The sequence below is a fragment of the Plutella xylostella genome, chromosome 4, assembly GCF_932276165.1.
Source record: "Plutella xylostella chromosome 4, ilPluXylo3.1, whole genome shotgun sequence".
NCBI classification, from domain to species: Eukaryota; Metazoa; Arthropoda; class Insecta; order Lepidoptera; family Plutellidae; genus Plutella; species Plutella xylostella.
Window position 1 is genome coordinate 2,512,095 of NC_063984.1, and position 27,746 is coordinate 2,539,840.

General features: G+C 43.2%; 1 protein-coding gene across 1 annotated transcript in view; it reads right to left on the reverse strand.

Annotated features, from left to right (window-relative positions):
* Positions 1-27,746, reverse strand: part of LOC105386955 (transmembrane protein KIAA1109 homolog) — a 54,742-nt gene that overhangs the window by 13,823 nt on the left and 13,173 nt on the right. The window contains exons 13-44 of the mRNA XM_048627695.1: positions 27,491-27,583; positions 26,858-27,003; positions 26,349-26,526; positions 25,814-25,975; positions 25,258-25,469; positions 23,533-23,662; positions 22,857-23,081; positions 21,358-21,523; positions 20,430-20,558; positions 19,749-19,916; positions 19,015-19,198; positions 18,350-18,502; positions 17,526-17,672; positions 16,683-16,901; positions 15,946-16,068; positions 15,012-15,137; positions 12,610-12,709; positions 12,113-12,330; positions 11,299-11,403; positions 10,946-11,056; positions 10,476-10,629; positions 8,576-8,772; positions 7,728-7,951; positions 7,255-7,383; positions 5,501-5,631; positions 4,977-5,147; positions 3,807-3,959; positions 3,437-3,548; positions 2,987-3,166; positions 2,474-2,633; positions 760-949; positions 162-360 (exon numbers count right to left, since the gene is read on the reverse strand). Of these exons, the coding sequence (XP_048483652.1) occupies positions 162-360; positions 760-949; positions 2,474-2,633; positions 2,987-3,166; positions 3,437-3,548; positions 3,807-3,959; positions 4,977-5,147; positions 5,501-5,631; positions 7,255-7,383; positions 7,728-7,951; positions 8,576-8,772; positions 10,476-10,629; positions 10,946-11,056; positions 11,299-11,403; positions 12,113-12,330; positions 12,610-12,709; positions 15,012-15,137; positions 15,946-16,068; positions 16,683-16,901; positions 17,526-17,672; positions 18,350-18,502; positions 19,015-19,198; positions 19,749-19,916; positions 20,430-20,558; positions 21,358-21,523; positions 22,857-23,081; positions 23,533-23,662; positions 25,258-25,469; positions 25,814-25,975; positions 26,349-26,526; positions 26,858-27,003; positions 27,491-27,583 (5,095 nt within the window). The remainder of the gene's footprint in view (positions 1-161; positions 361-759; positions 950-2,473; positions 2,634-2,986; positions 3,167-3,436; positions 3,549-3,806; positions 3,960-4,976; positions 5,148-5,500; positions 5,632-7,254; positions 7,384-7,727; positions 7,952-8,575; positions 8,773-10,475; positions 10,630-10,945; positions 11,057-11,298; positions 11,404-12,112; positions 12,331-12,609; positions 12,710-15,011; positions 15,138-15,945; positions 16,069-16,682; positions 16,902-17,525; positions 17,673-18,349; positions 18,503-19,014; positions 19,199-19,748; positions 19,917-20,429; positions 20,559-21,357; positions 21,524-22,856; positions 23,082-23,532; positions 23,663-25,257; positions 25,470-25,813; positions 25,976-26,348; positions 26,527-26,857; positions 27,004-27,490; positions 27,584-27,746) is intronic.

The following is a 27,746-nucleotide window of genomic DNA, read 5'->3' on the forward strand; positions in this document are numbered from 1 at the left end:
GCACAGAATATGCAAATAAGGAGTGCTCACGCTACATACAAGACGTCACAAAAGTTATCCGTCGCGCTCGATCTTGAGGTTGACGGCGGCATGTGGAAGTGCACCATGACATCTACAGGAGCGAGGCAGTAGGAAGGATCTACCCTCAGCACTGTACTCACTGGTCAGTAGCCCGTTTAGAGCTGGCCACAATCTGCAGAGAAGGCAGTTGTAACAGACACTCGACCCTGGACGCCGGCAGACAGCTGAACCGGAACGTGGACGGCTGCATGTGGAAGTGAACTATGACGTCAACGGGGAAGGAAGCGTAGACGTATTGGTTGTAGGACGGGTCTTCGGTCGCGCGCGAGGTTTCCGCTTCTGTGGAGAGGTAAATGGGTATTTAAAAATGTATTGGTTTAAGTAAAGTCAGATTCATTAGAAGCTATACATTTTAGTAAATTGTTCAATTAATAAATTCAAACATTGAGGGTCTGTTAGCTTCACAAGGTATAATAGCGTATAGCTACTTATGAGCGGACCGTACAAGCGAAGGTCTTCGGTTTCATCGAGTTTTACTTTACAACTGCAAACAAACAAATGATTGGAGGTGCATTTTTTTAAAATGTAGAGCGAATTAACTTAAAAAAATCTTTTTGTCATTCAAATGACATGGCTTGGCGGGGCGCCACCGTTGCGCATTTTTGTCATTTTATAACTTTTTTCTCAGCTAGTTTAAGGCTTTTTGTGGAATCGAAACATCGGCAGTCAAGTCCTTACGCGGCTGCGGCTCGTGTTTGGGCGGCAGCGGCTCGAGCGTCTGCTCCAGGAACTCCAGGATGTGCGGGCTGATGACCGTCTCCTCGGGGATGCTCTGCAGCGTCAGCCACGCGAACAGCGCCGCCTTCTTGCAGGGCACCTTGCGCGCCTCGCCCGGCGACGGGGAGACGGTTTTGGACTCGTAGTGGACCTGGTTGGAGAGAAAAACGTGTAAGTTAAAGGTATAAGTAAAGTTTACGCACTGTAGAGTCTGCCATTGGTACGCAATAAAGTAATAATAATTTTGACCAATTAATTCTGACTATTTCCGATACACGCTACGAAAGAGAGCTTGGTGTCCTGTAGGCCTATCACGGGCTTACGTGGCAAATTCGATACTATTTTAGATACTACACATATGGAAAAATAACTGTCACTTTTGGAACTAACAAATTTGCCTTACATTTTGACAGCGACAGTTGACATTCGTTGAGATTTGAAAATCTCATAGACTTAGTATATACTAGCGTATAGACGAACAAAGCGAGCGAGGAAGAAGAAAATCCCTTACGGAAATTTGGCAAGTTAGAAAAGGATAGCGAATCCAATGAAAATGTGACTGGTTTTGAATGACAGAGCGTCACAATTGGGCACGCGGAAAATCAACACCTTAGTATTTTGGATTTTTTGCGTACATCGTGGTTTATTTTCAGTAAATCTAAGTGTATTCAACAATGGTAACATCTTCTGCGAGTGATTGTGGCGTTAATCATAGAAATAATCCTGAAAATTGCACATTTCACAGGTAAATACCAAAATAGTCATCACAGCTACGACGCGTTTATTTTTGGTTAAAAATTGTCTTTTATCCTGTATTAAATATAAAATAATGCCAATGCTGTTGTTTACTTTCATATTTTGTGTATGTGGAAGTCCATTTGTTAATAATTTTCATGATTTTAGTGGATATATTTTTCATCAATTTATTTTACATGCACGCTAGGGATTGACTCAAATTAATCGATATCATTATCGATATTTTATCTTGAATTTTACCTATGAAAATAAATGCTAGCTTGCGTTTACCGTCTCGGATCTGAACCATTTAGTTAGGGCAAGGTACATCTTTTAACAAATACATAAACTAATTATTTTCTATAATTTGTCCAACAGATTCCCTCTATAGATACTATAATAAGACGAAAGTGGTTGAAATTTGTTGGACGCGTTGGTTGGAATCCAAAGAAGAATTCTACCATTTCAGTCAGACAGATGATATAATATCTAAGATTGTTCTGTTTAAAAGTCAATAAAATAAGGAGCGATGAAAAAAGTGTTTTTATTTTTATTTATGCATTTTTTTACACTATGTCAAAATTATAATCTGGAGAACAACAGTCTATGGAACAACTCTCTCCAAGGGTCGAACATCGAACTTCAATAACTTATCGATGGTCCTCCAAAGTAAAGAAAGGTACATCACTAGCTAATGCACACGCCGTCAGTTCGTCTATACGCTAGTATATACTAAGTCTATGGAAAATCTTATAATCGCCATACTGCTGACAAATGTGGCAGATTCTCGATTTAGTATCGTTAACAGACTGTTAAGATTTCACCATTTACGTTTTAAAAGCATAAAAGGAATCATGTTTCTTGTCCATATTACGACATCACAGGGACGTTGTTGAACGCCCTATTGATACATATCAGAAAGACATTCTCAACTACAAACCTTAACATCCAACCCAGGCACTCTAAACACAGTGAGGTCGATGGCAGGCGAGCGCGGGGCGGGCGGCTTGGCGCGGCGCGCGGGGGGCGAAGGCGGAGCCCCCACTCCCAGCTCTGACACGCCCCCACTGCAAGAGCGGCCTACGCGCATGCGCGAACCACTGGAGAAGGAGTAGGGCGGTTAGTTAGAGACTAATATTACTTAGTACTACTTCGTATTATGATTGTTTTTTTACATGCGTATTCAGAGCTGTATTGCAATTGCACTTAATCAACTCATAGTTAGTGTCTAGAATGCTTTTTAAGGTACCGGGCACAATGCTGGCTGCTCATACGAAGTGTGTTCTAAATTAATGCAATAGCAAATCTGTAGAGACATGAAATATCTTCAAGCAATCTAACAAATTTATAGACAGTGTCTTTATGAGAATAAACATTTTAGCGTTTAGTATAAATACATTTACATAGTTCCCTATACAAAAGCTAAATATTAAATACAGTTCAATCAACTCACATCTTCATATCATCATCTTTAGTCGGCTCCTTCGTATGCAGCATGCACTTGCCACTGTTGATGTGCACCTTCACGTCCAACTCGAAGTCTATGTTGGGCTCCGTTTGCTTGGCTTTGCTGCTCTGACTTTGGGTTTTAGATTCTGTCGATGATTGTCCTCCGCCGTCTGTTGTTAGCAATCTGTTGGAGATGTGGTAAGTTAAAATGGTGTAAGAGATTAGTAGTGCTTTGTTTTTGGTATATTTCCATAGTAATCATCAGCCCCACTCGCAGACATATTATGCCTCTATCAATAATTACCAAGCTCTGCCATCTGCTTTTCTTATCAAACCACTCGATCCATGTGCGGTGCATGGTCGGTTCAGAGGGCATCTCACGTAAGTTTGCTTCTCGTTTATAGACAAAAACTACAATGAAAATGATGATAATACCTGGTATAGACACACATACCCAGGGTCGTGCCTCCAGCTGGGCTGCGGCAGGGAGCGCTGGCGCTGCACGGGCGGCGGCTGGAAGCTGACGCGGGCACCTGAGCCGCGGAGCGACGCCGAGCGCGATGGACCTGGCGGAAGATAGTTTATGGTCAGGTATTTTAAAGATATGTGTTGATGAATCATTACGATCATGAAGTAGGTACAGTGCAATATTGGGACGTTAGGCGTCGTCCTGAACAAACAGCAGAACGCCTGAGTAAGCGATGCGACCATCACCATCGCATAGTATATATTGTATAGAAAAAGGCTGGAGAAGCAATGATACCCAGGTTATCCAACGAGAACAGGGAAACGAGAAACACGGAAGAAGCATGTGCTTATCTTACCAGTGTCGCTCTCGACGGAGCTCCAGCTGGCGCCCTCTATGATGTCTGCCAGGCGGTGCTCGTCGTCGCCCAGCAGCAGGGTCTCACCGGACGAGCCCGCGCCCATGGAGCCGAGCGCCAGCGGGTCCGCACTGGGGTGTGAACCCCCTCCCCCTTCCCCTTACACCTCCCCTCCCCTTGCGCACTGTACCCGACGCAGGTATTGTAATCGGGTTGTATAAACTTTTTTTTACTGAGTTACGAAATCATCCTTTTTGTCTTACTATACCACTTTTGTATCACCCCGCTGCCTTTGCATGGGTCTTTTATCGACGTAGATAAACGTCACTATATCGTGACACACTGTGACAGCTAGAACGCACATTAAACGAGTTTATCGACGTCGATAACGGACCCGTGTAGCGGGGTCTGTATAATTACCAGTATCACTCTCGACTGATTTGGTTTACTATACCTCTGTTTCAACACCCTGTATAATTTCTGGTATCGCTATCGAAGAATTTGGCTAACTGTTCAGAACTGAAACATAGACTATACCACTTTTGCACCACCTTGTACCGCTTAGCTTACTAATCAATTTAGCAGCACCCTGTATAATTACCGGTGTCGCTCTCGACGGAGCTCCAGCTGGCGCCCTCTATGATGTCTGCCAGGCGGTGCTCGTCGTCGCCCAGCAGCAGGGTCTCGCCGGACGAGCCCGCGCCCATGGAGCCGAGCGCCAGCGGGTCCGCACTGGGATGTGAACTGCCTCCCCCTTCCCCTTACACCTCCCCTCGCACCGTAAGCGACGTGACGTCATAGACGCAGGTCCATAGGTATTGTAACCCCACTAAATCACTGTTTTTGTTTACTATACCTCTTTTTCAGCACCCTGTATAAATTCTAGTGTCGCTCTCGACTGATTTGGTTTACTATACCTCTTTTTCAGCACCCTGTATAATTTCTAGTGTCGTTATCAACGGATTTGGCTAGCATCCTGTATAATCACCAGTGTCGCTCTCGACTGATTTGGTTCACTATACCTCTTTTTCAACACCCTGTATAATTTCTGGTATCGCTATCGACGGATTTGGCTAACTGTTCAGGACTGAACCATAGACTATACCATTTGTGCAACACCTTGTACCGCTTAGCTTACTATACCGCTTTAGCAGCACCCTGTATAATTACCGGTGTCGCTCTCGACGGAGCTCCAGCTGGCGCCCTCTATGATGTCTGCCAGGCGGTGCTCGTCGTCGCCCAGCAGCAGGGTCTCACCGGACGAGCCCGCGCCCATGGAGCCGAGCGCCAGCGGGTCCGCACTGGGGTGTGAACTCCCTCCCCCTTTCCCATACACCTCCCCTCGCTAGTAACATTACGCACTGTACCCGTGAAGTAATCGACGCCGACGCAGGTATTGACTTACTAAATCATCCTTTAATGTCCTACTATACCACTTTTGTATAACCCTGATGTCGCTGCACGGGTCTGTTATCGACATTTTACTATATTCGATTCGCCATAAATAAGTAATGCGTTGTAATCACTTTTGTATCACCCTGCTGCCGCTGCACGGGTCTGTTATCTACATATATAAACGTCATTTTATCGCGATTCGCCATAAATACAGCACTGTGTGTGACAGCTAAAACGCAAATTAAAGGAGTTTATCGACGTCGATAACGAACCCGTGCCGCAGCACCCTGTATAATTACCAGTGTCGCTCTCGACGGAGCTCCAGCTGGCGCCCTCTATGATGTCTGCCAGGCGGTGCTCGTCGTCGCCCAGCAGCAGGGTCTCACCGGACGAGCCCGCGCCCATGGAGCCGAGCGCCAGCGGGTCCGCACTGGGATGTGAACTCCCTCCCCCTTCCCCTCCCCTCGCTAGTCACCTTGCGCACTGTACCCGTGACGTAATCGACGCCGACGCAGGTATTGTAACCAGGTTGTACAATTTTTTTTTACTGACAAATCCATCCACTTTTGTAGCATGCCGCTGCACGGGTCTTTTATCGAATTAGGTAAACTTCACTAAGTATATGCTATGCGACGTGACGTAATCGACGCACGTTCAATAATTAATACGAAAGTTGTACCTTGCTGCCGCTACACGTGTCCGTTATCGATATAGATAAACGTCACTTTATCGCGATTCACTATAAATACGGTGTTGTAAATGATGGAACACGCATTAAACGAGTTTATCGACGTCGATAACGGACCCGTACCACGGGACCTGTATAATTACCAGTGTCACTCTCTACGGATTTTGCTTACTATACCACTTTAGCAGCACCCTGTATAATTACCGGTGTCGCTCTCGACGGAGCTCCAGCTGGCGCCCTCTATGATGTCTGCCAGGCGGTGCTCGTCGTCGCCCAGCAGCAGGGTCTCACCGGACGAGCCCGCGCCCATGGAGCCGAGCGCCAGCGGGTCCGCACTGGGATGTGAACTCCCTCCCCCTTCCCCTCCCCTCGCTAGTCACCTTGCGCACTGTACCCGTGACGTAATCGACGCCGACGCAGGTATTGTAACCAGGTTGTACAATTTTTTTTTACTGACAAATCCATCCACTTTTGTAGCATGCCGCTGCACGGGTCTTTTATCGAATTAGGTAAACTTCACTAAGTATATGCTATGCGACGTGACGTAATCGACGCACGTTCAATAATTAATACGAAAGTTGTACCTTGCTGCCGCTACACGTGTCCGTTATCGATATAGATAAACGTCACTTTATCGCGATTCACTATAAATACGGTGTTGTAAATGATGGAACACGCATTAAACGAGTTTATCGACGTCGATAACGGACCCGTACCACGGGACCTGTATAATTACCAGTGTCACTCTCTACGGATTTTGCTTACTATACCACTTTAGCAGCACCCTGTATAATTACCGGTGTCGCTCTCGACGGAGCTCCAGCTGGCGCCCTCTATGATGTCTGCCAGGCGGTGCTCGTCGTCGCCCAGCAGCAGGGTCTCGCCGGACGAGCCCGCGCCCATGGAGCCGAGCGCCAGCGGGTCCGCACTGCGGAGGTAATGAGATGATAGGATTATTGTAATGGATGGATTATTAAATAAAGAAACATGAGCACATGGCCGCCATTTTGTTATCATCATACAACATGCAATGTATACTAACATGTAACTGTGTTGGTATTCAGGCGCCACGGCCACTAAGGACTTGCGCTAAAAAAGTCAGCCGTTTAAATCTTTTTTTTTATTTATTATTAAAGTGTACATATTATATATCTATAGGTTTTACAGTTAATGTCCCACAAAACTGTTTATATACAGTTTGTCTGTGAGATCGCAGTCTCATCGACTGAAAGGCTTCGCCAGCCACATTAGCGTGTCAGTCGCTCACTGTCTGCTGCAGATTGACTGCCAGTTTCAATACTCTATCTATCGATAGCTGACTTTCATACGATTGTGTCAAAATTGTATGATATGATATGTACTTACAGGTCCACCTGCTGGTCTTCAGGCGGCGCGGCCACGAAGGACTTGCTACGGTTGGAGCCGAGTCCGAGTTTTCCTTTCGTGATGGAGCTGGCCCGCACGCTCTGGCGGCGGAGCTTCTGTATCATGTCGCTGGGGGAAAAAGAGAGTTAAAATGAATTAAACATGGTAAAGTTACCGTTGTCAAACTCTATAAGACTGCCATTAATTTATGTAGGTAACTATATCTTCAGCCAAAACTAACAAAATCAATTCAGAAGCTTGGGCGTAAAAGAATCAAAAACAAAAAATTAATCCATAGCTTTAAAAAAAATATGAATCGTTTTTATGTGACGGAGCATAAAAACTTCTCTAAATCCTGGTCATCTATCAAGTCCGTTAATCCTCTACAACGTAACACGATAGACACACAAAAGCAACATGTTCCCTCAAGCCTATTATTATCAAGATACATTTATACATTTTGCTACACTCACCGTCGGAAGTCCTTAAACACTAGCGCCTCCAAATCATGTAGCCTCTTCATCTCATACTCTATGGTGCTATGACTGGCTCCCAACGTCCTCAAGTCATTGATGATCTTGGCCTGTTCATTCATTTCTTTCTCGATGAGCTTAGACCTCTTTTTGGCGTCGATGGTCGTGTCGAACACGAAGGCTGGCAGGTGGTCTGTGTATTTGCGCCGGAGGACTATGCTTTCCTGGTGGAGTATAAACATTGGTTAATTTATTAACTAGTTTTAGTAGTGTTATAACTGTCGTCATACGACCCGTGATAGTATAATGTACGTAATTGTTGTCACAAAGGAACATTTGTTATTAGGAACCTAACAAAATGCTTTATTTGTAGCTGAAATCATTGACTATTGCCGTATATTTGTTTTCAAGCAATCAAATCTATAGCCAAATTTGTTCCACTTTCTTTGTCAAAACTTTCAAACCTTAGAAATAATTTTAAACAACCCGACGTCATTACCGTGCCTGTGTGTAAATCACGTAAAGCTGGGTCCACATTAGTGTAATTTCCTCATATCAGATCACCATGCACAAGACTATCCCACAAACCTGTGAATCCTTGCTATTATCAGCCTCATCATCCAGATCGCTCTCGTAGTCCATCTTCAGCGGGTCCTCCTCTTCCACCCCGGTCAACATAGTCAAGGTGTGCCCCAGGGCGGACAGCTGCTTGCCCTAGCTCTAGTAATCTACATGTGCAGGTTTCCTCACAATGTAGTAAGTTTTAACCAAGCGACGTCATAATCATGTCTACCTATGTGTAAAGCTGGGTCCACATTTGTGTCATATCCCCGCCTACTATAACAAACCTGTGAATCCTTGCTATTATCGGCTTCATCATCCAAGTCACTCTCGTAGTCCATCTTCAGCGGGTCCTCCTCCTCCACTCCAGTCAACATAGTCAAGGTGTGCCCCAGGGCGGACAGCTGCTTGCCCACGTTCACGTCCAGGTGGATGTCCACGCCCTCCATTTGCCAGGACACGTTCAGGAACCATTTGGCGTTTTCTGTGAAGGTTAAGGGTTGCGTGAGTCATGGTGAAATGTTTTTTTTAGCAGAATTGTCAGTTTCATGCAAATTAATAGCGGTTACAAATTAAAGAAATAAAAGCGTTATGTTTTGCGTGTTATTAGGTGTTTTCTTACAAGGTGTATTGGAAATCGTCGTGTGATACTATAGTGGAAGGTCATTACAGTCTCGTCACTCCACTACGTGTCGTGCAAACACTAGCGTACTCGACTTTAATAACCCTTTTCCGCGTTCGTATTACAACGTACCGTAGCTTTTCGTGGCCACTATACTATGGTTCATAGAGGTTATAGTGCCACAATCTTATCTGTTCCGGTGGCGACGTCGCTGTCATTGAATCCAGTGATGCCATCGATTAAATTTTGCCTATTTCTGATTTAAACGACAACTCATTTCTGCTATTACCTATTTTTATAATCAGGTACATTCATAAGTATAGATAAATCAAAATATAGGGTTGATAGTAAATGAAAGAGGATATAATATATCAATCGACATTTGTTGTATAAAAAAATTGTCCACGGCGAACAGAAACAAAATTAGTTCTGATTATGTTCTGATATAAGACATTAAATCTAGATTTTACAATGATATAGGTAATATCCGTGGGTCGTGGGAATAACTATTGTACTTCATTATTATTTATATATTTATGAACACTTTATTTTTTTTATTTTCTTAAGTAACAAGAAACAAGAGCATAAAATTAAAAGAAATTCAGACAATGTACAAAGGCTAATTGCCAAAAATCAATTTCTTCCAGCCAACCCTTGATACTCGTAGTGGAAGAAGAAGATGATGATCATTAATGATCATTATTTCGTCAAAAATCACTGCAGGTGCGAGAAATTATTCCTGGTATACTGCCTAAGGTATAGGTTCGCAGCTTCACTCACACCTGTAATCAAAGAAAAATAAAGATTATATACTTTCATCACGACCCATCCCGTCCCCACTGCTGGGGTACGGGTCTCTCGGGAAAATATTAATAAAATTACATGTGAGTATATGGGTAAAATTATTCGTCATATTTGGCAACACTAACCTGTAACCGCTGCAACTCGTTCTTCCAATTTTTCAAACGGAATTAAAGGCGCCTGAATACGTTATCCTTCTTGCATAAAAGCCAATATATCTAGTATTACTTTTCTTGCATCACTTTTCACCGGTTTTGGCATTATTACACCCAGAAAATCACAAAACAAATTAAATAACGTAGCGTCAGCCTCTTCGCAGAAATTGACAACTCAAATAACGCACAGAGTATGAAAAGACGTTTGACAAGAACGTCTCGTTAGTACACATTTTGACCACCGGAACAGATAAGATTGTGGCACTATAACCCTTTATAAGGCAGAGTAAGATCAAATATTTAATAGGCTACATGACTCATATCAAATTCAGGACAATAAATGAGTATTTATTGCAGTATTGAATTTACGAAACCAAAATATACTGATTTCGGCTAATTAAACTCCAGGATGGCTGCATAAATTCAATTTAAGAATTATTATTATTTTGAAACCTGCGCATTTAAGAAGTGACAAAAGTTTTGCATCGCGCTCACATACATACATCGCGCAGTCTTAAGAACGAACGCGACGGAGAACTTTTGTCACGTTTCAATTGCACCCCGTGCTAGCCCTTCAGAGCCTTGTAAAGGGTTAAAACACCAACTCACCATTATGTTTAGCGGCAGTAGTAGTGCTGCACACTTCATACGTGCCCTCGGAGACGCTGCAGATGTTGTTGGAGTCGTCGGGGTTCGGCTTCCAGTCGTCCAGAGACGTTTCGAAGTCTTCCGCAAACCGTAGGCAGAGCCCTACGAAGCGGCCCTGGAGAATAAAAGTTTTTAGTAAGATGCGTTATGATTATGAAGCCCCTAATTTTTGTGTGTTTTAATTTTTACAACAATCGAACTCATCTTTTAGTATATTCTGTAAACAACAAAATTAGTTTTAGCAGCTTCAACCAATCATAAAGTAGAATTTTCAACAGATAATTTACGTTTTGACAATGTTAAAATTGAAATTGTTGCCATGCTAGTCACTATTATTGCTGTAAATAGAGATTATTTCTTCTTTTGAAACTCTATTTTTAGTATATGACACTTAGTATTTTACCGCATATAAAATAAATCTTAAACTTTACCTTGCTGACTAGAGATCCTGAGCTACAAGCGGAGATGCTGGTGCTCTCCAGAGTGATGACAACAGCGCCCCGTGATTCCAACTCGTACAGGTTTCGGTGTCCCCACGGTGCCTGTATAATGAAGTCAATGCGATTAATATTAGATTTCCACAAAAAGTTAAGATAGACCGCTGTCAAACGCCTGACGAATCTGTCAAATTTCGTTGAACCATTTTAAAGTTTTTGTGGTTATAAACAGATTATGTTTTGGCTCAATTGGCTCTACTTAGGACTGGCATAACCCCAGCCAGCGCTGCATTTAGTAGTCTATTCTATGAATTTACGGGGTAGTCTATAAGATTATTTTAACTTACCACAGGCGGTTGGTTGAGCGGCAGACAGATCCCGATGTCATCGACATTCAGCTGCAGGAACAACGTGCTCAGGTGTGGAGCCGCCATTTGTGATGACAGTTGCACCTAAAAACATAATTACATTTATTCACTTTTGTTTCTACAGAAGGAAGTTGTCTGTAAGAGATCGCTGTTAGTAATAAGTTCGACAAAGATATATTACCTACATCCTAATTTAACTTTAGTGAGAAAGTAAGGCGTAGGTACCCATATTTCTAAAATCACTTTTCAATTGGCTTGCAAAGCTTCAAATTTCGACATTCCGACTAAACAAAAAATCGTAACGAGTGTGGTATGTAATCGCTGATTTATGAAGGTCCCTATCATTTAATTAAACTCTTGGCAAGTTCTATGAACACACTACATACATTCTACATTTATTGTTATTATTATTCGTTTATTATCAGGCAACATGTGGCCCATAGATAAAATACATTAAATACACAATAACTTATCAAAATATACCTAATACATAATATTATATTCTTAATAAAAGTCTAACTTAAACTCTAGCACTTTTAGGGGATTTCATAGTCTTTTTCGCCTCCCTATAGCGTCGAAACACTATTCCCGCTGGCCAAAAGTCCTTGCTCAGGAGAACCTTCTGATGGGCGGCGGGAATGCGAATTCTGAACGACTTGAAGTCTGTCTCCTTGGCGGACTGCAGTCTCTCGATGGCCAGCATTTGGGGTGGCGTCTCGGTGCGGCCGACACTTTTCTCCTTGATATAGCGCATTTATGTAGGTACCTAGTTATGTATTACATTGACACCAACCTTCTCAAATAGCTGCTGCGTGGCCGTCAGCACCTCCTTATTCAGACTCAGTCGCTTCTCGGTCCAGTATTCATACGCGTTCTTATAGTTCAGCCACACGAGGATGGCCTTGTCCACGGCTACTGGCTGGATGTAGATGAGTGGTCGCTTCAGGGTTATGAGGACCACTTCCTTGTCATCACCGGCCACCATCTCGTCTTGGAATGCGTTGCGGAGGGCTGGGGTAAGATAATATAAATAAAAAATCTTTAAATGACACAAACAAATTAAATTAAAAAAATGTATTTTTTAAACATCAAGTCTAAAGGGATAGGGGGTGAAATGTTAGTATTGTGAGGCCATTGACGAGAGGACTAAAGGATCGTGCAGATTAGATATGACAGAAGTAACATTCCTTGAGAATAGAATAATTATGTTTCAAGACGTCTGTCATCACTTACTTTATTCTAATGTTCAACTTCAACTTCAAGTAGATGTCATTTGAGGTAAGTACTTACATATTTTAGTGTTGAAAAATGCATATTGTTGAAATTCCGGCTCCGCTTCTTCAAACATGGCGTTCCGGATCAGTTGGCCGAGACTCAAGTTTAACTCCACCTGTAACAAATAAATGATATAAACTAACCCCCTTATTCATAGAAAAGTTACAAGACGTTTTAACTAATATACTGTTTTGTCCCTCTCTGTCAAAGAACAAATTGTTCTTTGTCGGAGAGGGACAAAACAGTTTATTAGTTAAAACGTTCTGTAACTTCTCTATGAATAAGGGGGTAAAGGTTTGACACCATGGTAAGACGGTGAAATAGTCAGATAAGTTGTCAGTAGCTGATTGCCCAGTGTGCGTGCACCGTGTGTTACGCGTAAATAACTTACAGTTGATATGATACGTCAAGGAGAATCTACTTTGGTTGATCGAAGTGTGGGGGCGGTCAGTCAGCCTCTTTCTTCTTCATGTCGTGTCGATGGCAACTGTCTTAACCGGTAGAATCCCGTGAGTAAAATTTCATTGTTTTACGATCGATGTCGCAACTATGGGACGCAAAAGGTTAAACTCGCATGTTCCAGTGGACCTACACGTGGATACCCTTCTAATCTCTAATCATTAATTCCACGGAATTCTGACAATTATCAATTTTTGACATGTCAGAGATCACAAACCTTTTTTGGCTGGGTACTTTTTTCAATACGAGTCTGAACATCAGTTGTATCCGGACAATTTTCTATATTATATTTTTAAATATTTAGAATGAGGGTCTTTACGTTAGGCGCAAAAGAACCACGAGGACGCTTCTTTCTGGGAGAGAGAAAGTCTGACTCTTGTGTTTTGTCAGATGGGGCTGCTTCCGGGGAAGGGCCAGGTTGGGGCTCCATAAAGTTTATAAAAATCAACAAACGATCACAACGCGAAAGGTCAACAATAAGAAACAGGCCAAGTGCCAGTTGGACTCGCTTACTGAGGGTTCCGTACAAGTCAACTTGCCTGAGATATTTTTCTTTTTAATTTCATAATTATGTACATCTATACGGAATATTAGCTTGATATCTTTAACCGTTTCTGAGAAAAAGGGTGGTGACAGACAGACGGACAACATTAAGGGTTCCTTGTTTCCTTTTGAGGTACGGAACACTAAAAAAGAATTGTAACAATCAGATCAATCGTTTCCGAGACATTCGTGGACAAACATACATACCAACAAACATATAAACATACTTATACAATAAAAAAAAACATATTTGTTTATTAGGCTTAATATATTGTCATAATATGTGAATATGGTGCAGTTCCAATAATCTTACATAAAGATAAAATACTCTTTATTGCACACAAAAAGAAACAGTATTACAAACATGAACAGAAAATAAATAGCACAATCGGCGGCCTTATTACTAAAAGTAATCTATTCCAGACAACCAAATTGAAAAGAAAATGGAAATAATGAAAAAGCCTTACATACCTACATACCGAACATATTATTATGTACTTACCGAATTGAGAATATTTTATTTGAAATGGATTAAAAAGGTTTGTTATCCCTGATTTTAGTAGCAAGTGATGCCATGCTAAAGAATAAAATAAAGTAATTAAAATTAATTCGATACAATGGTCGTGAGTCGTTATTTTATTAAATATTATAAATGCGAAAGTTTGTGAGTATGTGTGTATGTATGTATGTGTGTATCTTTGTTACTTCTTCACGTCAAAACGGCTGAACCGATTTTAATGAAATTTGGAATGGAGTTAGCCGACACCCTGGATTAACACATAGGCTACTTTTTATCGCGGAATTCCCACGGGAAAACTAATAAAGGTGAAGCGAAGCTCGTGGCAACAGCTAGTATTGAAATATTTGTTATTTTTGTATTACCTACTTCACTTGAGCAAGTAAATATTTAGATTTATCTTTTAGTATGAAAACATTAAAAAAATGCACTGAAATGGATCCAATTTTTTCCTTTTTTCGGTGAAGAGCTTTTTTAGTGGTATCACTAATGAATTGTCAGAATTCCGCGGAATAAAAAATTTGAGTATAGTTGGTCTTCAGGAGGTCGTCCCGGGTGCAGATGGTGTGTAGCACAGACGTCTATTATACTAGAAACCACGCGTGCCGATTTTTGACACTGACAATGACAGCTGGACGGAATTTAATGTATGAACAAAAGTTGATCAATGATTGCATTTCAACCTTTTGACAAGCTGATCTAGAACCCGTTTCTGCACTGGGAAGCAACACCCTTGCTCATTTTCCTTTACCTTTTTTTATTATTTGTTTTATTATTTATTTTTGTGTTGTTTCCGTGTGTGTGTGAAATAAATGTATTTTCTTTCTTCTTTCTTTCTTTCTTTTTGACACGCGCAGTACGTAATAATTTGACGTCTGTGGTGTGTATCCTAATGTACCTGTGCCTTGGCGAACATGCGCAGCTGGCCCGGCTGCTGCACTCTATTGGACAGCTGGAACTGCACGGCGCCCGTCTCCAGCCGCACCGCCGAGTTGCTGGGCGTGGTGGCTGTCAGTTGGATCCTCTGTGGAGGTGGTCGAGGGTTAATAATACAGTACTAAGGGACTGACATGACGTAGTATCAATTTTTGAGTGTAGCTGTAGTGTGAGCTATAGTTGCAGTGGAGGTCGTTTATGCTAAATGAATAGGAAATATAAATGTATTTATTTATATTCTTATTCGATAGATTTACATTGCTTTATTATAGTTAAATCAAATTCAACGCCAAAAAAAGTAATTTAAGGTATTTCAAAGAAAGTAAAAAAATTATAACCTACACGACCACATAAAACACACAAAACTTTGTGTGTTTGAGTATGGTTTGAGTTTCACCAGTCGCGCCGACGCTCAGTTCTATGGGCATAGATTATTCTGAGATTGACATATCAATCAGTTTACCTACGTCACATTCGCTCTATTAAAATGTGTCATGTTACAAAGATTTGAATTCGCGAAAGTTTTTTTGTACTTTTCAACAATTATTTACTCGGTCAAATATAAATTATAATCAAAAATATTGATGGAGGCATAATTTTGAAATAACCAAGTTTATTAAAAATAATATTTGACCTTTATTTGAAGCGCATGCATATTCCCTATTCTCGAGTGGAAACGAACGATCAGCATGACGTGGCTTCCAGCCGGCTGCGTTGGACCGACGACCTTAGACAGGTAGCTGTTAATGGCTAGATGAGGAAGTCGGCGAACAGAAAGTTGTAAAACGAGAGGCCTATGTGCAGCAGTGAATGATTACGAGATGACATTGCCATGTTTTGATGTATTATTGCTAACAAAGATAATTTATTTTTGAATTAATCAATATTAATCATACCTTTATTCTAATGGTGAGTGAGAACAGAATCCTGTTGAGAGCAGAAGTGGACGCCTCCTCTTCATTCCAGAACGGCACGGGTTTTTCTCCTCCGTAGACCTTCTGCACCACTTCGTTCACTTCCTGAAAACAAAACATTTACGTATAGGTATATGAGGTATTAAGTTTTTATGCTAACTAAAATCATGTAGGTATCTGGACCAGAATGCTGTCCATTGCATTTATTAACGAACTACAAGAAAGTGTTTAACGCTCGTGCTTGACGCAATGAACGAATAGCGGCCGAGCGGCATAGCGCGAATCAATGCTGTCGCTCATTCTTTAAGCATTCTCCTCACCCCAGTCACCAAGGCGCGCTGCCTTCTACCAAGAGGCTCCACCTTGGTAACTATATTAAATTACACCACTATATAGTACTAGAAGATGGATCAGCCTTCTGAAAGCGCACTGATAAAAATCCGCTCTGGTAACTGGTAGATTAACCTGCTTTCTGGAAGCTCACTGACGAAATTCCATTCTGGTAACTAGGTAAATTACATTAGGTACACCAGTAAAATAGTAGTACATGGATCAGCCTTCTGGAAGAGCACTGATTCTTCTCCCACCCCGGCAACCACTAATCACCTTCATAAAGACCTTCTGAACAAAGACTCGGTGGTTGAGTGCGGTGCGTTGACAGCGTCGCTGATTGCGCCGTAGGTTGAGCTGCCTTCTGGAAGCACACTATAAAATCCTACCTTCATGAAGACCTTCTGCACAAAGACGAGGTGGTTGAGAAGGTGTGTGGACAGCGTGTGCTCGAAGCGCGCGATGTCAGCGGTGGCGGCCAGGTAGCGGCCGGGGCGCAGCACCACGCCCTCCGCCTGCTCGCCCGCCCCTCCCTCCACCGTTCGCGCGCCGATGTGCACCCCGGGGAGGGCCACGCTCGCCGCGGCCGGGATGTTCGCTTCTGTCACCTGTGGGGGAGGATGTGGTCAGCTATAGCTATTTTGGACTCATATACCTGAAGTATATGATTTGTATAAAATCGCTTCGCTCGGCTCTTCAGGAATTACAAAATGGCAGTAGTGAATGTATTGCCTCGCTTCGCTCGGCTCTTCAGGAATTACAAAATGCCAGTAGTTAATGTATTGCCTCGCTTCGCTCGGCTCTTTGGGAATTACAAAATGCCAGTAGTTAATGTATTGCCTCGCTTCGCTCGACTCTTTGGGTATTACAAAATGCCAGTAGTTAATGTATTGCCTCGCTTCGCTCGGCTCTCTATATAGGCTTTAGGGAATACCGGGTTGAGATGAATGGCCCCACTTCGCTCGGCTTATAATGGTTCAAGAAATGTCGACTAAGATTGGTAGATAGATTGTAATCTTTCCTCTTAACGTGTCAGTGATGAACAGTAAAGCTTGACTATTAGCTAGTCAGATGAATGGTCAGTCGATGATTGCCCAGTCCAGATGCCTCTTTCGAAGAGGCTCCGTTCATTGGTCATTCATACCTGTTTACAAGTTAGTATTGACTTCGTATTGGCATCGTATGAGACACATAATACATACTATAGTACTATATGGAGCTACAGTCGGTACCTGCAGCTTGGTGACGAAGCTGAGCTCGTGCTGCGGCAGTTCCACCGTGAAGTGCGCCTTGTTGCCCGTCACGCCCACCACGTGCACGTGCTCCATCTTGTATTGGGCTTGTAGGGACGGCAGGAGCGCCGCTGTCACGCTCAGGCTCTGGTGGAAATACGGTCTAATTAAGAAAAGCGGTTTTAAAATGTTCAAGTATATGGAGGGTTTTGAGGGCATTTTTTAAGTATTTAGAAAGATTGTAAGATTTTAGATTTCTAATCATTTGCTTTCTTTATTTGCTAAACAAAAGAATACCAAATAGTTTAACTTCAAACTGGACTTTAATTATCTGCGTTGTGTGTTTAAGTTCACAGTCAATTAAATTTAAAACTATCCAGAGCGATATTAACAGATTTAGGTAGACTTTCACTAACCTACAGAACCCAAAAACACTCACCTGTAACACAATAGAGAAGTGCAGCAGCGGCGGCAGCGGCGGCGGCGCGGCGGGCGGGGAGCCCTCCTCATCCTCTGAACAACGTTCAACATGCACCCGGACTTACATACGTTCAGACTTACTTCCATCCATTGACTTATATATTACAAGCGTAAGGACAGGCCCAACCGGACTAGAAAATTACACCCTCGCGTTGGCAATAAAATCTCATAAATCTGTCACAATTTGTATGAATTAGGGACAGCGCGCGGGTGTCATTTTCTTTTGACAAAACGTTCTGACAGGTGTCTCCTTCCTTTTGAAATCATTGCTTCTATCGCATTCACCTAAGAACGTATACAGAAAGAGAGCTGGAACTTTATAAGCTCTCATATTTTCAGCTTACTTGTAGCACAATAGAGAAGTGCAACAGCGGCGGCAGCGGCGGCGGCGCGGCGGGCGGGGGCGGGGGTGGCGCGGGGGGCGGGGAGCCCTCCTCGTCCTCTGAGCCAGCCCCACCGCGGGAGAGGCGCGGGGAGGCGCGGGTTACGCCTAGCTCCTGGTGGGAGAGTGTTGATAATTAATAAATTTTACTTCTACTTACTAATGCTTGTCTGAATCTAATACCTAAGCATAGATTTTTTTATTGATTAAATCACTACTACTACTTTATTGCTCAAATTAATTTGAAAAACATCTGACAGTCGGGTGGACCACTTACCCGACAACTTCAGTGTATTGTACTCATTCAAAAACGGCGATACAGCTCACGACCTATCACGTGAGTAAAAATGTACAGCGAAAAGCGGGTGACTCGATTGCGAGTCACCTCTGACTACCCCTTCGGGGATTACAGTGAGCGTATGTATGTATGTACAAATTACTAATAGGGAAAGCTTTTTCGTTATTACATATAATATGTAAGGTACAATAATTGTTTATGTGTAAATAAATCGACGCAGACTGGCCACACATTAACCAATACAACATCCAAACCGTTAAATAAGTTTTTGCATTCGATGTTGCCTCAATAGCAACCAACTTCTCCCTCACATCCTCACAGCCACATACCTGCAGCGTATCACTCAAATGCCTCGTGCTGCGCGTCATGACGCCGTGCAGCGCCACGGGGTGCTGCGGCAGCTCCACGCGCACGCCGCCCACGGACAGCAGCGCGCCGCCGCCCGCCCCAGCGCCCTGGGCGTCCCACGAGTAGAGGGATTGGGACTTGCCGACTGTGACTCGGACTACGGTTCTGTGGGAGATATGAAGTTTGGGTTAGAGTTGTTGTTGGATGATGAAGTATGCAGTTTATGAAGGACACAGAATCATAGCTATTGACAATGCGGACTGGATCTGTACAGCCGTATCTGTCAAGTCAAATAACTTATAAATACCGGTTTCCCCCCGATTCTGGTCCTTCAATCCGGACAGACTACGTCGCTGGACAGAAAGAAAGCTTGAATCGCTTTCAGCGCTTACTGGCGCTTGTGAGCGCTGGTCCATTATATACAAAGGAAGCATGTTTTATGGAAATAAATACTTTCTTACTTTATGTTGAAGCATACTAAGCAACATGTCGATCTCAAAACCAATCGGACTGTCGAATTATAAATGGCAGCGGCCAGCAGCACCGTTCAACGCTTATCGACGCCCGTTCATATAATATATTCCTGCGCGGGTTGTAAACGCTTATAAGTTTCCAGCATTCTTTCTGTCTATGTCACACGCTGAGTGAGCCCTGGAGCGACGTGATCTCCGCTTCGAGCCTAGGGTGTAGACGCTACGTGTGCACTAGTACTGACTGTTGCGCGGGCGGCTGTCCCTCCAGCAGCACGATCATGCTGCGGCCGAGCGTGCCCGTGAGCGACCACTGCCGCGCGCGCGACGCCGACAGTGAGCCCTGGAGCGAAGTGATCTCGGCTTCGAGTTTGAGCCCCGAGAGAGAGGCTAGCAGACGGGTGCGGTGGATTCTGGGGAGGAAATAGACAAGATTAGTTAAAGTACCCTTGGACAGTAATGTATGTATTATAATTATATAAATTGTTGGCTAATGTTTACAACGATGAATTCTAATGGTGACCTTCATCTTAGGTCATTCAGGCTTCATCTTGTGAAATGGTGGTAGAGTGACTATCGACAAATAATTGTAAAATTTTACGTCGATAAAATTAAACCATTTGAATTTGACTTTGAGGGGCGTATAACACAATACAATTTGCAATTAGCACACTTTGGGAGTTAAGTTTCTAGGTAGTGAAGAGCACAAACAGGCATAGGTTGCTGGGACGTCATCCAACCCGCTGTCTGACGACCTTATTATAGGGTAGTGGTTAGATAAAAAAACCAAAATACTTTACGTCTAATCCATATGATTTCTCTAAATTAAAATTATATTCTACTCGGACTACCACAATAGATTTTTTGGGTCGCCGTGGCATTTGACCACAGTTGCCGTCCTCTTTTCTATAACTACCATGTCTCACCTAGCGACTCCCCTCAGCACGATGCCAGAAGGCGTACTAGACGATACTGAAGCGTCTCGGGCGTGGGGGTCCGCCGAGGGCGCCCCACGGTGGCGGTACTGCTCCGGCATGTTCGGCGTTACTGAGAATCTGGAATGTTGTTGTGTTATTTATTAGATTTGCGTTTGGAATAAATCATACGTAGATTATTTATACATACGTTATTTATATTGTAGGGTTCTATTGTAAAGTGGTCAAAAATTAAAGTGCTTATGAAAACGACAGAATTATCTGTTTGACACCATATGGTGGAGAAGAAGACGATTCTGGTCTAACTGACTGAGGCGTCCGCGGACGTGTGGTCACGATGCCGGACGCTCGCGCTTGAACCCTTTGATGTGTGCCAGAAAAACCGACAACAAGCAGATCGGTGGCAGATGCGTCTGCAGACGTCAATTACCTACAAAAGATGCCCAAATCACCCCCTCTACACGTCCGCGGATGTCATCTCCGGATGCATCTACAGATGCATCCGCGGACGTGTAGTGGCGCCATTAGAAACCTGTGAGTGATGGTGCTGGCGTCCGGCATGGCGGCGCACAGCTCCAGCAGCAGGTACAGGGTGCGCGGGGGGCGGGGGGCGGGGGGTCACCTGTGAGTGATGGTGCTGGCGTCCGGCATGGCGGCGTACAGCTCTAGCAGCAGGTACAGGGTGCGGGGGGGGCGGGGGGCGGGGGGGCTGGGGGTCACCTGTGAGTGATGGTGCTGGCGTCCGGCATGGCGGCGTACAGCTCCAGCAGCAGGTACAGGGTGCGCGGGGGCGGGGGGCGGGGGGCGGGGGGTCACCTGTGAGTGATGGTGCTGGCGTCCGGCATGGCGGCGTACAGCTCCAGCAGCAGGTACAGGGTACGCGGGGGCGGGGGCGGGGGGCGGGGGGCGGGGGGGTCACCTGTGAGTGATGGTGCTGGCGTCCGGCATGGCGGCGTACAGCTCCAGCAGCAGGTACAGGGTGCGCCAGCAGCGCGGGGTGAGCTTGCCGTCGGGCGCGGGGGACGCGGGGGGCGACGTGGGGGGGAACATGGGCGTGTGCGCGCCCTCGTTCAGCGAGCTGTAGCCTGAAATAGAGGGTTGACTTGTTAGTTGAATTGGGCAGTCGCATCGACGTCACAGCCAGCCGGCTATGTTGTAGCAACCTTGGGGTAGGTATGTGATTAAAATATTTTTTTTTCTTACTTTAAAAATATACACGAAACACTTTCAAAGACTTTCATCGACAGAGCAGTCAACAATCGACCGCGTACCATCTGTACCGCCGTCCGTATCAACCTAAGTAAGTAACTGACACAATAGGACAGAAGCTGACAGCAGACCTGGTAGCGGAAGTTATCATCCCCTTCTAAAGATGGCAATACTAACATTCTCCGAAAAACAATAACCTCAAAATCCTTACCAAGTTTCCCCTTAACAGTTTTCCCGGTAGACCTCAGTTTGGATTAAACTAAGTAACTGACATAATAGGGCCGAAGCTAACAGCTGACTCATCCTGGTATTATCATCCCCCTCTAAAGATGGCAATACTAATACCAATAAGCTCAAAATCCTTACCAAGTTTCCCCTTCACTGTCTTCCCGGTGGACCTCAGTTTGTGCGCAAAAGACTGCGGCCTGGACCTCACGGGCTGAGGAGTGGTGCTCTTCTGAGTGCCCCAGGAGGCGCGGTCAGGGGCGCTGGGCAGCGGAGTCAGGACGTCCCACTTCTGACTCTATAGTTACTTACCTCTATAGAAATGCTTATAGACAGTAAGTTGTCGCCCCAAAAGACACGTGATCTTGATCGTTGTCTGTCTCCCAAAAAGCCAATTTGGACAAATTTAATCGCACTTCACTATTCGACGCTTCGATTAACCTAAGTAACTGACCTAACAGGACAGAAGCTAGCAACAAACTGATCCTGGTATTTTCATTCGCCTCTAACGGTAATAATACAGGCATTCTCCGGACAACAATAAGCTTACCAAGTTTCCCCTTCACAGTCTTCCCCGTAGACCTCAGCTTCTGCGCAAAAGACTGCGGTCTGGACCTCACGGGCTGAGGAGTGGTGCTCTTCTGAGTGCCCCAGGAGGCGCGGTCCGGGGCGCTGGGCAGCGGAGTCAGGACGTCCCACTTCTGAATCTATAGTTACTTACCTCTATAGGTATATAAATGCTTATACATATACAGATCGCAATCTTCCTAAACGACACGTAGAGACGTTTATTGATCTTGGTCTGTCTCTCAAAAACCCAACCCGGACAAATTCATCACACTTTACTAGGTCGTATCGCGATTAATCTAAGTAACTGACCTAATAGGACAGAAGCTGACAGCTGACAGATCCTGGTATTATCATCCGCCTCATACGGCAACAATACTTATATTCTTCAAACAGCAATAAGTCCAAAATCCTTACCAAGTTTCCCCTTCACAGTCTTGCCCGTAGACCTCAGCTTCTGCGCAAAAGACTGCGGTCTGGACCTCACGGGCTGAGGAGTGGTGCTCTTCTGAGTGCCCCAGGAGGCGCGGTCAGGGGCGCTGGGCAGCGGAGTCAGGACGTCCCACTTCGGCTCCATGGCTGCGTATTGTGCGTCCTTTTCTAGCGAGGTGACGCTGACTAGGTTCTCTTGGAAGTCTGAAACTGGAATTGGGTGTTTTAGATACTGATAACTGTTGAATTGTATATGTGCAATTGTGTATTAAGATTATGTGTATAAAACTAATCGAATTCGAACTAATAAATGCTTTTAGCATTAAGTCCACCTTTTGTACACTTATATTTCATATTTGTACAATAAAGTATCAAATAAATAAATAAATAAATCCAAAGAACGATAAAAGAAGTCGAATGTATGGAAATCGTTTATTACGTTTCAAATTTATTTCTACATAAAGCGCACTCATACACTGAAACATAACATTGGTTTACTTATTTATTTTATTTAATTCTTTATTGTACAAATATTACAAATAAAAGTACAAAGGGTGGACTTAATGCTAAAAGCATTTTCTGCCAGTCAACGCGCAGGAGGTACAGGAAAAATTGGTAATAAGGTGAAAATATTGTGTTTTCTTCATAAAATACGGCTTACCTGAGGAAGAAGCGTGTTTGTCTTGTCTATGTGAGATCTTGGTTTGGCTTCTTAGCTCAATCTGTGTGTCTTTGACGTTTTGGTACATATTGCTTATTTGATGCAGCAATCGCAAAAGAGGCATGTTGACCTGAAATTGGACAAACACATAAAATACATATTTACTATAAAAAAATAATAATAATGAAACTGTTATACATTACTAAGAAAAAAACATACATAATGGCACACAGTTTATACTATGTACTTAAGGAGTAACTAATAATGTGGCAAGTTACTTGGCGACCCTCCTTGCGGGGTGAAAGAAGTGGCGGGGGCGAGGTAGCACGACATGCTACACACGTAGAAAAGTGTGCCCGGATTAATCTCGCGATAGCTTGTAACTATTTCTGACGTAAGTAAAATTTTATTCTATGAGTGTTCCCGTAAATGTCATATTTAGCTTAAAATTTATAGTTTGACAGCATTAAAATTTGGATGTTTACCTTCAGAATATCTACCAATTTGAATTTATTTATGTAAAAGTGTTTTATTTTATAAATCAATTTCCATGTCACTTTTATGTTCACTCTCTGTTTGAACTTGTTCATCGTCGTCGTCATCCTCATCTTCATCATCGTTTTCATTAACTTCAATTATAAATCTAAGACAAAAACCAAAAAACATTATACCTACTTTGAAGTATAATGTACTAGAGTACGCCAGTCATATTAGTTCAGTGTACACCTATAATATTTTATGTTTAATTTACATTAAATTATAAATAAACAATAACATACCTGTCCAATACATCGTCAAATACTCTATCAGATTTATAATATTCGTCTTAATTTTTTATGACATGGTCGTCACAATTTCTCCACTTTTCAGGCGAATAATTAGAGAAAAGCAACTCTAAGTCTTTTATCTCTTTTTATCTGAGTTAGAGTCAATCGACGTTCTTGCGAGCTCGCCTTTCACGTACCGCCACAAAAGTTCAATAGGATTTAATTCCGGGTGGTATGGGGGTAGGCGAAGCACGATATAACCATTTTCTTTCAAAATTTCATCAATTTTGTAATTTTTCTTTCTGTTTTGCTCATTAATTACTTTCATTGAATCACATAAATTTTGGTTGCTTTCCTAGTTACAAGAACTGACAACTGACGCACTGTCATATGGACTCTTCGTCTTTGTTGTTTACTTTTTCGTATCTGACTGCGCAGTACCAACCTTTAGCCGCGTAGCATGACTGATCCGGTACGCTGTTCTACAAGAAGCCCCTATATTGAGACATTATACGATTTGTTGTTTTTAACGTTATTTTGTTGACGAATTATAGATACCTAATAATCATTGGAAGGAGACCCGTGCCCCAGCAGTGGGGACGTAATGGGTCGTGATGATGTGATGAATAATAATATAATGATAATATTAAAAAGGCCTCAACACTCATCCTAAGACTAATGGTCTCAGGATCAATGATCTCATGTGGGTCGCACTCAAATTATGACAGACTATACAAGACATGTGGCCGCCTCGGCTGCGCGGCCGAGACTGCCGTAACAATGACATGCAGTGCACGCGTTGCCCTTCACCGATACCCCTCCCGCTACCCGCTGTCGTCTTGGGTACCTCGTCCCCTCCGCGTCTTTCACCCCGCAAGGAGGGTCGCCAAGCAACTTGCCAATCTATAGTCAATCATTATTCTAAAATAATGTCAAATAATCTCCATTTTATTTTTACCTGTTGTGAAATAAACCGCACACTTATATTAAAGTTGACCATAGTGCTGATATGTTTCTTCAACTGTCCTCTGGAAATATACAGGACGTTTTGTCTCTGAATGAGGTCATCCACCGCCATATCTGCCACTTTCTTGAGGTCCACGTCTATTGACACCTTCTCGCATAGAAATGCTGGGGCTTCGGAGGTCAGCTCTGAGTGGGTTTGGGGGTCTGGAGAAGTAAGTCTTTGTTAGTATGTTATTAAGGTAGTTTTAGGTTAAAATTAAAGATTGAAGGAAAATTGGTAACTGAAATGTAAACTTCTTAAATAGTCTTCAAACTTTTTAAATAATGGTTATACCACTAGCTGGATGGCTTATAGGTGTCTTTCCTGAACCTGCGCCAATTTTAGACATCAAAGGGAACGAGGTACATTAAGTGGTCAAGTCAGTTTGTAAGTTTAAATAAGTTTTGAGAGATAATTTATTGAATACAGGCAGTAATTGTTCAAAATAAAGCACTCAGATTGCGCATAACAACGTATAACTAAATTATATATAATTTTAACGACTTACTCTTCCCCTTAGCCTTCCTATGCTCATGCTTGGACAGGTCGCTCACAATGATGTGTATCCTTAACATCTCCATCCACGCCACTAGAGACAGTCTAGAGCCGAGTGACTCGAGCGCGGGCGAGGTGGCACGAGGTGATCCGGTGGCAGGGTTTGTGGATTCCCCTGGTGATAATAGGGATTATTAGAATGGGGTAGAGTTAAGATGAGCTGGTGAGTAAATTGAATAATGTTTTTTGTAAATACAATCCCACCAAAAACATAAATTGTTAAAAAAATGCCAAGTCTCTTGATCTCATAGAAGCCAAGTCCTATTCAAATTATTTCGTAGTAATAAATCACCATTTAGTAATTTTATCTATAGTTTTCTTTATATTATAATTATAGTGACTTGGCAATGAGCACAAACTAACTGACTAAGTTTGTGGACTGATATTATAATAGTGTTTAAAATAATTCGGTAGAGTTTAGCTTAGTAGGCCTGTACGAGGCTGCAGCCGTCATGTCGGGGTCACCACACAACACACAGTGTACTCACGGCTAGCCACCTGGTGCGGGGACACGCCCAGCGCCGCGAGCAGCGGCTGGAACACGAGGTGCGCGTCCAGCAGCATCAGCGAGCCCTGCAGCGGGTACAGGCTGCACGCCGGCATGGCTAGAGGCACCAGCCGGGGGGTCATGGACGGCGGGAGGTGAGGCTTCTTGCTCTTGGTTTCCTGGTGGGGGGAGGGCTTCGTGAGATCGTCATCAGATACGTAGTAATCAAGCAGTAATTCGCAGTAAGTGTCCGAGTGTTCCGAAAAAAGAAACTAATGAACTAATCGGGTTAGAGGAATTACATCATTTTGATGAGTATTGATAACTTTTGAAAAGCTTCACCGATTTAAAATCGTCTCGGATAAAATAGGTTTCGAATCAAATAATCTCTGTCAGAACAGGCACACGCCGTACACGGCCAACTTATAAGTCTTATAACTCAAACCTGTGTGTTCAAGCAGTGACTGAGAGTTATCCCATGTACCTAAAATATAATGAAAACCAACTTACCACTTTAATCGGCTCCTGCTTAGCCATCCACTGATAAAGGTCTTCTCTTGCTCTATCGTTTTTGATGTTCTCATCGCTTCCATGAGGCGAATACAACGACGGGTTGGACCCCACCATCGGTAGATCTTCCTTCAGGGTTCCGTAGTCTGAGAATGTTGGTATCACTACGTAAGGACGGGCGTGTTAGATATTGGCTGTTAGTGTTGAAGTGTGAAGCAATTTGTAGCGATAGCGTGTTATGGTATTATGTATTATGTATGGGTGGTATTGAGTAAACTATAGATATAATTATACCGATATAAAGTAAAAAAATGCAATATAAGAGCACGGTTAAACTTCAAAGGCAGATCGAACATATTTTATCACTTCTTTTAAAAATATCAGTCGGTCGCCAAGCTAAATATTTAATAATTTTGTAGCCGTATCTTTATGACACCTTTTGCGGAAACACAACGTGCGTTGAGGCGTCGAACCGTAAAAATTTCGTCGTGCGATTTTGCTAAATCGGCTTTTGACTCTCAAAATTGCCAAAAAGCACCGTGTGCTCCCGCTTTACCTTTGAATGCAACACCTACGCAACCCGCAACAAGCAAGCTCACACACCACAGAGTAACTAACAACTAGCACACTCACTAGCGATGGCGTCATCATGGAAGGCGGGTTTCCTGGTGGAGAAGGGCAGCGTCGGGAACGCCAGGCTGCCTCGGGCGCTGTGGGAGCCGCGCACTGTTGGTAATGTTGGGGTGTTATGTGAGATGTAGGTACTAGCTAGGTTAGAGGACATTGATAGCTAAAAAGGTTAGAGAACATTGAGACCTGACTAGGTTATTGGAAAGTTGTAGAAAGGAACTTTAAGCTAATGTCGTAATTAAATATATGTCTGTCCGTA